This window comes from Periplaneta americana, chromosome 1, assembly GCF_040183065.1.
Source record: "Periplaneta americana isolate PAMFEO1 chromosome 1, P.americana_PAMFEO1_priV1, whole genome shotgun sequence".
Lineage (NCBI taxonomy): Eukaryota > Metazoa > Arthropoda > Insecta > Blattodea > Blattidae > Periplaneta > Periplaneta americana.
In genome coordinates, this window is record NC_091117.1 from 129,701,474 (window position 1) to 129,714,123 (window position 12,650).

General features: G+C 35.2%; 1 protein-coding gene across 1 annotated transcript; it reads left to right on the forward strand.

The window, feature by feature from the left end:
- Positions 1–11,660: 11,660 nt before the first annotated feature.
- Positions 11,661–12,435, forward strand: LOC138700890 (EKC/KEOPS complex subunit Tprkb-like). The gene has a single exon (XM_069827291.1). The coding sequence runs from the start codon at positions 11,763–11,765 to the stop codon at positions 12,291–12,293; it is 531 nt and encodes a 176-aa protein (XP_069683392.1). The 5' UTR covers positions 11,661–11,762; the 3' UTR covers positions 12,294–12,435.
- Positions 12,436–12,650: the final 215 nt, after the last annotated feature.

The following is a 12,650-nucleotide window of genomic DNA, read 5'->3' on the forward strand; positions in this document are numbered from 1 at the left end:
ATAATGGAAATTTCCAGTTTCAACCAAAAATTTATCGATACGTTTACTTATAGCAAAGAACGTAGAATAGTCTTACTTTTCAAACAGAATTACATGTTTTTAAGGAATATATTTACTATATGTGCAGTAGGCTATTATAGCCTATTTGGTATGGGTAATTGTTTATATTACTTTTTTGCACGACTTTGCTTTTTGTTGTATTTACAGCTATTGTTGTTAGGCCTTGAAAATTAGAATTCCCACATAGAAACTTGTTGCTAAGGAAACCATTCTTCATAACATAAAATTATACTGAAATAGACTCATTACAGTGCACTTACTGTTACTTAGTTATCATTACAGTGTAGTTTTGCGAAGGCTTTGGAATAATATTGCTCTAAATTTTCAATGCAAAATATATTGTATTTGCAATTTTAAAAATATGATCGTGCAAAAAAATATTGTACAATACAAGTTTGTGAAGTGTATTACAAAATCTTTTCCTCGATTTTGTAAAAAGCACTTCCCAACCTTGTATCGTAATATACTATAACAAGCGCTAATCTTGTATAATACACAATTATGTTTTATTCGTAATTTAATTGTAAAAAGAAACTCCCTTCGTTATATTCCATTACTTAGCATACTTCATCCTGCCGGGGTTAAATCTTTGTTGGATAGTTTGAAGGCCGTTTCCAGAATATAAAATTTATAGACATAAAATAACTGCAAATATAAATAATACCATGAACCCCATTGGTTTCGAAATTTAAATAGCTTATATTCTTTGTTTCTATCTCTATTAAATGAAACATCATAAACATGAGAAGTAACGTGGGTCACTTGTTCAATTGCTTTATTATTAATAATTTTTTTGTAGGATGTTTAAATTTAAAGGCCATTGTTTTTGTTTTTTGATGCAGAGATCGTAAAACCGTATTATTCTCAGCAGTCTGCGAGAGTTTATAATACAATTATATTGCTGTTTGAAGTTGATTTTCGGATTCCTGGAGAACTATCTGACCATCCGCAAATAATAATGTATGTATACTGTAGACCAGTGGTCGCCAGCACTCGCTGAAATGGGTAACAAGTAAGCAATGCATCGCAGCTAATATGCCCCGTTGCGCAGCAGGAAGAGGGAGAGAGCAAACCCGCCAGCAGCCACGGATGCACCATACTGCAGTCTCTTATCTGCGGGTAAGAGACGCTAACCCGAGAATGCACTGTGCTGATGACCACTGCTGTAGACCTATAGTCTACAGTAGACCGTAGTGCATAGATTTGTATCTTTCCACGCCCACATGTGTGCAACTGCGCTGCGCACTGCAGCTTCCGCTCTACATCCGCGAGCGTGGAAAAATAAAATGTATGTATTATACAGAGTAGGTAGCGAGCGGGAATGGGAGATTTTGAATCGATTAACGGAAAGTCATACTTGAAGTTGGTAAGATTCTGATATCGTCATACTGTTCCTTAGACATTGCCATTTCAGTTGCCATGAGGTAATGAACGGAAGAGAATCGTGAATTCGCAGTAAAAACAATGATGGTTGTGAAGATGCATGACGAGAATTTCGGTTGATCGATGCAATGTTGTCACGAATCCTAGCCTTTATACACGATCCTTTAAAAATTAAAAAAATCACACACTGAAAGGTCAGGCGATAGCGCGGGCTAGTCCATGTTGTCGTTCTTCGACATGAGACGTTCTCCAAAGAGCTGCCTTAATGGAGCGATGAATATTGATCTCTCTCACATTTTTCTAAAAACGGTTCAGCAAAAATTGCTCATCTGTTGACATTGCCGACTTGCAGTTGGACGGTCTGAAGCTTGTAGACTACAAATGCAATTTTAGATCTGAAGGCAATATTCTGGCCACAGTGCGGCGAGGCAAACTAATGACAGCATGTCGCAGTGCAGAAAGTTGTGGACTCTGCTGGATGGCGGCATTGACTGCTTGGTCCGAGATGGTTCTTGCTCAGGGTAGAACATGCTGATTTAATCCATGTCTTCACAGCGTGGGCTCGAGGAACCGAATCATGGCTCAAAGTTGAAAATGATGCCGAAATTCTCGTCGTGCAAATTCATAATCATTGTTTTTACTGCGAATACACTATGCTCTTCCGTTCACTGCCTCATGACAATTGAAATGGTATTGCCTAAGGAGCAGTATGACGATATTACAATCTTACTGACTTCAAGTATAACTTTGAGCTAATCGATTCAAAATCTCCCGTACCGCGCACCACGATATATACAGAGTGGAAGTGAAATAAGCCTTGGAGATTTTCAGAGCGAATAACTCATGTAGTATGCTGTTGATTCTGACAAGTTGAGTTAATGAACTAGGTACCGGTACTCGTTTCATAGATTTAAAACGTGGAATGTTTTACGGCGTTCAAACTGGCCTCTCCTTATTGACAATACTTACTTACTGGCTTTGAAGGAATCCGGAGGTTCATTGCCGCCCTCACGTAAGCCCGTCATTGGTCCTTATCCTGAGCAAGATTAATCCAGTCTCTATCATCATATCCCTCCTCCCTCAAATCCATTTTAATATTATCTTCTCATCTACGTCTTGGCCTCCCCAAAAGTCTTTTTCCCTCCGGCCTCCCAACAAACACTCTATAGCCTATGCATTTCTGAATTCGCCCATACGTGCTATATACTCTGCCCACCTCAGACGTCTGGATTTAATGTGCCTAATTATGTCAGGTGAAGAATACAATGCGTGCAGTTCTGCGTTGTGTAACTTTCTCCATTCTCCTGTAACTTCATCTCTCTTAGTCCCAAATATTTTCCTAAGCACCTTATTCTCAAACACCCTTAACCTATGTTCCTCTCTCAAAGTGAGAGTCCAAGTTTCACAACCATATAGAACAACCAGTAATATAACTGTTTTATAAATTCTAACTTTCAGGTTTTTCGACAGCAGACTGGATGACAAAAGCTTCTCAACCGAATAATAACAGGAATTTCCCATATTTATTCTGTCTTTAATTTCCTCCCGAGTATCATTTATATTTGTTACTGTTGTTCCCAGGTATTTGAATTTTTCCACCTCTTCAAAGGATAAATTTCCAATTTTTATATTTCCATTTCGTACAATATTCTCTTTACGAGACATAATCATATACTTTGTCTTTTCGGGATTTACTTCCAAACCTATCTCTTTACTTGCTTCAAGTAAAATTCCCGTGTTTTCCGTAATCGTTTTGTATGATTATGCATACTTTTTTATTTATTTATAAATCAGCTTTTTACAAAAGCAATAGTGAAATGTTTAAATTAAATATTAATGTATCCGAAAAATATAATAATAATAATAATAATAATAATAATAATAATAATAATTTATTTTTTATTTTATCTGGCAGAGTTAAGGCGTTCTTTTCCACTGATCCAAGTCTAAAATGAATAAAGTAAGAACAATAATAATAATAATAATAATAATAATAATAATAATAATAATAATAATAATAACAATAGAAGCGTTGTGAAATACTATTATTGAAACTATATCATACAAGAATATGGAATGAAGTATTCATTGAAAACTGCGGTACATCATATTATTCAAAGTTTCTCGTTGTTTCCGTTAGCAACATTATAACCAAATTACCACTTGAGATAATTTCAAATTTGTAATAAGAGGTTTAAGATGATGTTAAAGGACTATTTGATTTCATAATATTTACTCGCATCAAGAATTTCATTGCAATTCAATATACTGACATGTCCATCCGTAGATTGTGCAAGCCTACAGGATACTGACAATGTTACCACGTGTTAAGCACAGCACATCTGCTTCTTTATAACTATGGACCGGATTTTTATGTAATATCAAGGTGTGAAATATGTACATATTTATGTAAGAAAAATAGCTGAATATGTACCAAAATATGTAAAAATCATGAAAATATTTAATATCAATATCTGGCAGGTATAGGATAGGTAAAACTCTCTTGTGATTTCACAGAGCACCCGACTTTTTTACCGCACACTTGACACATTACTGTTTTTCCATCTGTACTGAAAGCTTCGTCCATTGCAATCCATGATTTTATTTTTGTCGTTAGGGTTGAAGATACAGGGGTCATTTTAGTTAGTTAAAAGTAGTAGATAAACTCATTTGGACTTTATACTGTAAGTACTAAAACTAGAGAACTGAGTGAAATGAATGACACAACAGTACTGCAAGCACTGTTTCGCTTTATTGGATTAGGAGAAAATAAGAGGAGATGAGGGACACATGCATTTTAGCTGCTTCCTGAAAGAAACAAAGCACCTACCAAAACCTCAAACTATAGGCATTTGCATACTGTTGTTTGAAAAGTGACATTCCTGTCTCATTCAGAAGGGTAGGATTATTCCAACCGAGAACCATATTTTCTAATTGCTAGGAAAATCCCATTTCCGTATAGGTCTACTAAATTTAAAGTAAAGAGGTCAAGCAACAACCTGAAAAGCTATTTATTTTAATTTTTCAACATATTTCCAGTTTGTTCCTTTACTCCAGCTTCTTTTCAAAAGTCGGCTACTTTATTGCGGCTCATGTCAGACTTGACACGGGTTTTCCCTGGCAGGATTAGGAAGAGGATGGGTAAAGTTGCAAATTGCATGGGAACGACTTGTTAAGACGTGTGCAGAACAATTATATTTCGACACAAATCATGTCGTCCTCGTTCCACTCCCCCGCATGAAGTCAACGCTACTATCTGAGTGCTTTTTACAATACAAGATAGTTGTTCACTCATATTTAGAGTAGACGGTATGGGGTGAGTGCCTCTGTTACTTCCTGGAACTAAGGACGTTATGTTTCGTCCCGAAATATATCCTTTCTTTGATAGGTAAAAAGGCTATTTAAATTGTAAACTTTCCCAGCAGAAGTTTTTTTTCTCCTTTTAGAGAAGTAAAAATGAATGAAACCCCTAAATACGTAGATTTATGTAATACCAAGCCATAATATATAATGTGGACTAAATATGTAAAAATATGTATTATCAAATTTGAATATATTAATGGTAATTACGAGATTCGCAAAGATTTGTTATTTATATACGGTTAGATTGAAAGGAATATAATACATAAAAATCCGAACCCTATTTATAACCAAACAAAAAATGGCGGTTCACAGTACCGCCAGCCTCCGCAGGGAGCGCTTATCAAAGGTAGCCTATACTGCCCTTGTAGTATAATCATTAGTAGACTTCGTTGAATTGCCACACGCAGCATGCAATCAGGTTGCCGATGTACGGTAGTATAGAGGAGGTGAGCGACAGCCCGGTCTCGTAGTATAAGCAGTTCATGTTAAGAGTTATGACCGGTCCAAATAGATAGAGCAGCTACAGCTAATGTATACCTATGTATTTTTTATTTTAGTAGGTTATTTTACGACGCTTTCTCAACATCTAGGTTATTTAGCGTCTGAATGAGATGAAGGTGATAATGCCGGTGAAATGAGTCCGGGGTCCAACACCGAAAGTTACCTAGCATTTGCTCATATTGGGTTGAGGGAAAACCCCGGAAAAAACCTCAACCAGGTAACTTGCCCCGACCGGGAATCGAACCCTGGCCACCTGGTTTCGGGGCCAGACGAGCTAACCGTTACTCCACAGGTGTGGACTATACCTATGTAAGAACTTGTTTTTGCATTACTGTGGTTGGAATAGTCAAAGCTTAACATTTGTTCAGTGCAGACAAGAATTCAATCAAACATACTACAATGAGAGTGTTGCTGTTCCAAATAATTGCCCCTGGAATACCCTTACCCCCGCAGCCAGTCTTGAGCCGTTGGGGAACGTGGCTGGATGGTTTTAATTATTATGCAGAACATTACGGCAAAATAATGGAGGTAATTGATGCATTGCATAGCACAGACAGTTCCGCTGTTGCCTTCTGAACAGCTATTGGAAGACATTCCGTTCATTGATTATATTTTTAAAATCCTGTCCAAAAGCATCATCCTGTTAGAATCGTCTAAACTACAACTCTCAGGAGCCCTTAATATAGTGGATAAAGTATCACAAACCGTTATCCAAAATAACAATTCACTAATTTCAGAAAAAGTGAAATGTAAGTTGAGAAACATTATTGCTAAAATTCTGCCTATTCACAACTTCGTATTATAAATTATATACTATCAGGTCACGACAAGACATCTGAAGTTGGTGTACTAAAAAGTAGTGACTTTCCGTTCTTTAAATATGTACGCATTACATCGTGTGATGTTGAACGTACATTTTCCCAAAATAAAAACTATTTAAGTGACCATCGGAGGAAGTTACTTTGCAGTCGCTCAAAATGTACGTAACTCTTCACTGCAATGCACATATTCAAGGATGTTGTGAGTATCTTACATTACATTTTAAGAGTTAATATATCTCACTATAAAATAATTGTGTACTTACATGTTTAGACATTTCCTACTTCAATGATCATTCATTATATTTCTTGAATGCAGGATACAGGTTTTATTGTAATCGCAGTATACTGCTCAGTGTTTACATCAGAGGCATACTCCATCCGTTGCACGCCTCCTTCTCATACAGTCTATACCGCGTGCGCAGTAAACTTTGCGATTCTCGTGGCAATTCCACGAAGTCTAATCATTAGGGTGCGGATTTTAGCATATTTGCATATTTTATTCTTCAGTTGCAAATTATATGCTACCATTGCTTGCATAAATGCATTTCAAGTTATTTGTGAAGGAAGGTCAAGGTTTTATAGTGCATATATATGCATAATTGAGGTGTTAATGCGAATTTCATCTTTTAGCATAGAAACGCATATTTTTTTATTTTTTTATCTATCTGGTGCTTAAACCAAGGTTAAGATAACGAAAAATTGTAAAAATTGAATACAGAAGAAACACACTGCAGTAGTTACATTTATTTTTACCTAAGTATTTACAGTATTACAATCTGACAACATGCAGTCAGTGCACTGTTGTGGGCGAATCATTGCAGACAATTCCGGGGCAATCAACAAAACACTCCATAATGAACATTGCTAATGCACTGCTAACTCTGTGCAAATGTATTATATAGAGACGTTATGATCGATGTAAATTAAGATTAAAATAACAGAAAAAACAATACAAGAAGCCGCTTTATCGTATGCTTCGCACGTGCATAAGATTTTGATAGTTGTTGCGAGAACGCTGCAATATGATCGACGTGGAAATTGCAGTAAGTGTTGATAGATTTCTTTGTGCTCAGTAAACTCGAATTTCCTCACCTTCAACAATAATGCAATTTTCTGTCTTCTACTTGCCGACGTGGCAAATCAGAATATTTCATTGTATTGTGATGACAAGTCAGAGAAAATTCGATATCGTGATGTGTAAAGTGTATTGTATTTTAGAACAGCTTAGCCACAAGAAAATTATCAATTTTGAATTAGTTTTATCAACGATGCCGAACGAAAATTGTGCCTGCCAGAAGTGTACTGCTTAAGCAGTGGATTGGACACGCAATTTCAACTGATGGTATCTCAATATTCTTATGTATTACAGAAAAACCGTCAATAATAGTAATTTGTTTAAAATTAAAGAAGTTTTATTTATTTTAATAATGCATATTTTGCTACTTTTAGTGCACATATCCTGCTTTTAAGTGAATATGTGCATGCATATTTTGTCTTTCAGTGCATATGGTTCCTCCCCCTAATAATCATTCATGACAAACCTGAAATGGACGCAAATCTTAGATAAATTTGCATTTTTCTGGGAAATTGATCAAGTTTCTTCAATTTATGATTAAAAACTATGTAGGCCTACGTTATAGCCTATTTGTTAAAATATTAAACTGCATTATTATAGAAACGCCTGCTTCCAAAATCGTTTGATTGAAATTGGTAGTTAGGCATGGAGCTTGTACAGAAAGCTTCATTTATTTGTTTACTTTTTTTTTTAAATCTATTGTCTGCTTTGAAAACGTCATCAATTAAAATGATTTCATAAATAAGAAATTTGAATAAAATATACTTTTTCTCAACTCAATCTCACGTGTGTGGTACCGGTACGCTAATATGATTGCGTTCAACATGCTATCCGTATTTCGCTGATGACCTGGATTCGTCATACTACTGGGTACAGGCTTCGTGTCACAAAGAATACTAGTGAGAAATAATGGTCATCCCTGGAGAGTAGTCACACCTTGTGACCCCCTTAACCCAACTCCTTTCTTTTTTTCAGGTCAGTAGAACTAACAAACTCCGTAATGCGTCAGGATAGCGGCAAACAATACGGAACACTAAAACGAACACAATTTCGCTTATCAACTTACTTCCACATTCACCGTCGGCACGCACATAGATCATGAGTTATTACCGTTATTTCCTTTTATTTAGTGGGATCCAGAGAAGCACGCAAATTCTAATATATTTTCGTGAACTACAGGTGCTCAAATATTCAAGTAAATTGTGAGACATCATTCTACCATAACGTAAAGAATATTAACAAAAGAGTAAGATAACATCCAATAATTGAAGATTAGTGTTAAAATAAAGTAACGCTATCTTGTTTTCAATGGAAATGTTATTTGAAATATATTAGCACTAACTTTTTGCCGCTAAGTAACAATAGACTAGTACATAATACTATATAGGCCTACATTGTAGGAAGGATATACCCACTTTAATCACTTCAACTATTATATTTTATTACAAAGTTTCAATCCCATTATTATTATTATTATTATTATTATTATTATTATTATTATTTTAATTAAAGAACAATTTTGTTCTCCAAAGTCACATTAAAGCCTATCATATATACTAGTGACAGACTACTGTCGCTAATCGCGATTACCGAAAATGTGTAGCAGCTTGGTCCCGTCTGGTCAATATCTGAGTTACCACAGAGGAAACAATTTTCTCTATATACACACTTATAATTATATCAGTCTAATATATACAGTCACGAAGCTCAATACGTAGTAAATATGCAAATAAATAATAATTTAATAAAAAATTCCAATAAAATAATTAAATATCAATAAATTAAAATCTAAAAAAAATAAAATTTTAACAAACTTAAAATGATAGGGTTTTATTATTTTTTTCATTGTATATAATCTTTAAGTTTTTTATTCAAGTCCAATTTTTGTTTTGTCGCTGCCAAACTTTCAGAACGGCCCCGAGGTTCACTCAGCCTCCTATAAAATTGAGTACCGGGTCCTTCCCGGGGGTAAAAGGCGGTCAGAGCGTGATGCCGACCACACCACCTCATTCTAGTGTCGAGGTCATGGAAAGCATGGGGCTCTACCTCCATGCCCCCCAAGTGCCTTCATGGCATGTTACGGGGATACCTTTACCTTTACCTTTTACCTTTTGTTTTGTAATTTGCTTATCCATAGATAGTTGTTAACCACTAGGATCGCTAATATCGCCTCATTACAGACAATTCGAAATAGTACCGGCACAGTCTATTGTTCCTATAGGAATCTAACAAGGAAAACTCAGTGCGCAGAAACCAGAGGGCGTGACTGTCTCGCGTAGATGGCGTATGCTCCCGTTCCCAGCATGCTCTCACGCCTACTGCAGGCGGGGGGGGGGGGTAAGAGGGGTATAGCATGCGCGCCGCAAGGAGTTCGAGCTGAGTTTTGCTTGTAGGATGCCTATAGTACCCTCACAACTCAAGCTTCATGACTGTATATACTAGAATGTGCTTACATCACAGCCTGTGCTTATATCATGTGTTTCCCTCCGGACAACATCCGAAGTACATACTTTCTTTCGATTTTGCTCAATGTTTTTCCTTTTTTTTATATGGGAATTTATTTGTTAAAATTTTTGACATGTTTTATAATCGAAACTGATACAATTTATACCATTAAAATTAGGTTCTGAAACTTGAAAGGTTCAATTTTCTCTCCACCTATTCAAACTCAATAACCTTTGCACCATAAAACACACAATGAATGAATAAAAACAACCTTGTGACATGGATATTTATCAGAGCCTTCTTCAGTTACAAACCGGAGCCATACGTCGGGCAACACTGTAATTTATTAACTTCAAGAGGAGGCCTATGATACAGAACATGTGTTTGTGCTAATGCCGATTTTCAATGTAACTTAAATCAATGTTACAATATAAGTGTGTGTCGATGGAATTATGTTCGCGGTCGTACCAAACGTTAATTGTTGATGTATTATAAGTAAGTGCATGTTGGCGATAAAAACAAGACAATAAATGAAAATATGGCTGCAGTCTTTGGCAATTTTTACGGTTATTAATAATGACGACAAAGTGGTTGACAATTCTTCTAAATATTAAATACTGTATAAACTACAATTTTATAGTCTTACTTGCGGTTTGTAGTGTATCAGAATTCTAGCGAAATTGTTGGGTCTCGCCTGCTATATCAATAAAGTTACGCCGTTGATTTTCAAGTTCATTGCAAACAGCTGTTTTGTGATCCCATAAATGTTGCAGTTTTGTTGAAGATTCGGAATGCCTGCTATACGTCAGAGCTACCTATAATTTGTAGATGCATACACTCACTTTGTTGGTTTTCAAGATTTGTTTATTAATATTATTCCTTTTGTAATAAACTAGTTATAAACATGTTTCTTTTCACTTCGTATTTACAGGATTTAAAGTTCACTGAGTTTACGCTAATTGGCACATACTTAATAGACAATGATGTGTTTTGTTACATATTATGTTGAAGGTATATTTCTACATTTTTCCATAATCTTTATACTTGGTCTAACTGTATTTACATCCTCATACTTTATTATAATATGTCAATAGTTTCCTCTGTTTATATTATTATTTAATTTGCATAATTTACATTCTTAGCTTGTTTTCTGTAGTTATATTTATTTAAAATTATATTTTAAAAAGTTTATAACAAATAACTAACTTACGATAACAGTATTATTATGGTGACTGGCCAGGTTCAAACTAAAACTGGCTTCCTGGGCATCTGAAATATTTATAGAAAAGCACGACAGATAATCACATGAAATTAAAATGTATATGATATCCTAGACCTTTCACGTCAGAGGTGAAACAACATAAAGCGGCAAAACATTGTCAATTTACTAGTCACATTATTTGTTAATTGAATGGAACTTAAGAATACTGCGTAGAAACTGATGTCTTTATTGCATTATTGATTTTATTATTGATTAATTTACCTTTGTATTATCAATAAAAAACATGTTTTTTTTCAACTATTTTAAGTGGCAGTCTTTGTGTGTAAGTATCCTACTTACGCTATATTCTGAAGTATAGCTAATTGATTGCAATAAAACACTATTTTCGAATCCGTAATAATTTACATCACTACTCTGAATCTTGATCTTACCTTTGTGCATAAAATAATATTGAAAAAACACACGTTACGTACAACGAAAGCAATGCGCAATCACTTATTACATCAATGTCACTTTAGAATCTCCCGCCTCCACTCAGAGTTGCCAAACCTACCCATACTCCTGCTTGTAACTGAAGAATGTTCTGATATTTGTCCATGCTTCTGCAAAGACTTAATAACTAAATACCCCATTGGGTGCTCTTTCTCTTGATTATATTATTTATCCATGCTTCTGGTCTGAAACTTGGAACTCCTGCACCAACCATGCATGACAAAGTGTGGAGGAGGGAAATATTAAGAGAAATTTCAAATTAGCATGTTGGCGATATTGTTTCCATGGAGTAGTTACAACGAAACTCGTTGAGTAGTTATCAATGGCGATTTGCATGGTGAAAGGCTTGTCTGTTTTGAGGTTAGGTCAACCTACACCGGTTGCAATATACTGATACAAAATGACTTTTGTTGTGGAATTGGATAGTGACAGTAAGAAGAAGCTTTCTGTGTATTTGTTTGAAGATGTTAAGAATGCTGGCGAAATTAAAGAAATGGTAGTGAAGGGGTCTTTAGATTGTTGTGTCATAAAGCCCAGTTTAATAACACATCCATTTCAAATTGCTGTAGCTGCAAACAAAGCTGTAATTAACCAAATGTACGATAAAATGACCACGAGAACAGTTTATACTGAAATTCTATACAACTTGTCTATTTCCAAAAATATTACGCAATCTCTTATCAAATTTGGCATTGGTGATGCCGAAAAGAACATGTTAGTTGCGATAATTGAACAGGATGGAGAAAACAGAAGTGAAGACATACTTTCTCACTTTCATGGGAATATATGTCCACTAGAAGAATTAGACAAGTTTTCAGATGAAGTTCTCATTAAGAAGACGTACAAAATTAAAGATAATGAATTAACAGTGTCTTCGTTGTTGGATTCCATTGTCACAAGAATCGTTGCAAGAGATTTTACAACAGTGTGAAAGTACTTGACTGAATGTTGTGACTTCTGAATTAGCTTCTTGCATATAAACATTAGACTAAACAGTAGGCGTAAGATTATATCTTTCTGGTACGTTATTTTACCAACTTTAAAATGTATGTATTCGAGGGTGTGTCTACACTTTTAAGTAAGATCTATGTATTACCACTTTTTTTCTTATGCATCATGTCAATTGTATTAAAACATAAAAAAAAAATGCTGTGTGGGTTACTGCTATAAGCCTACTTGCAATTAAACTGGTCAGGCTCGATTTAAAATATCCTGTAGCCTACAAGTTTTTAGAAAATTTCAATAATTATTTCATAAATATATCACACATGGTCTGTCTATGATATGC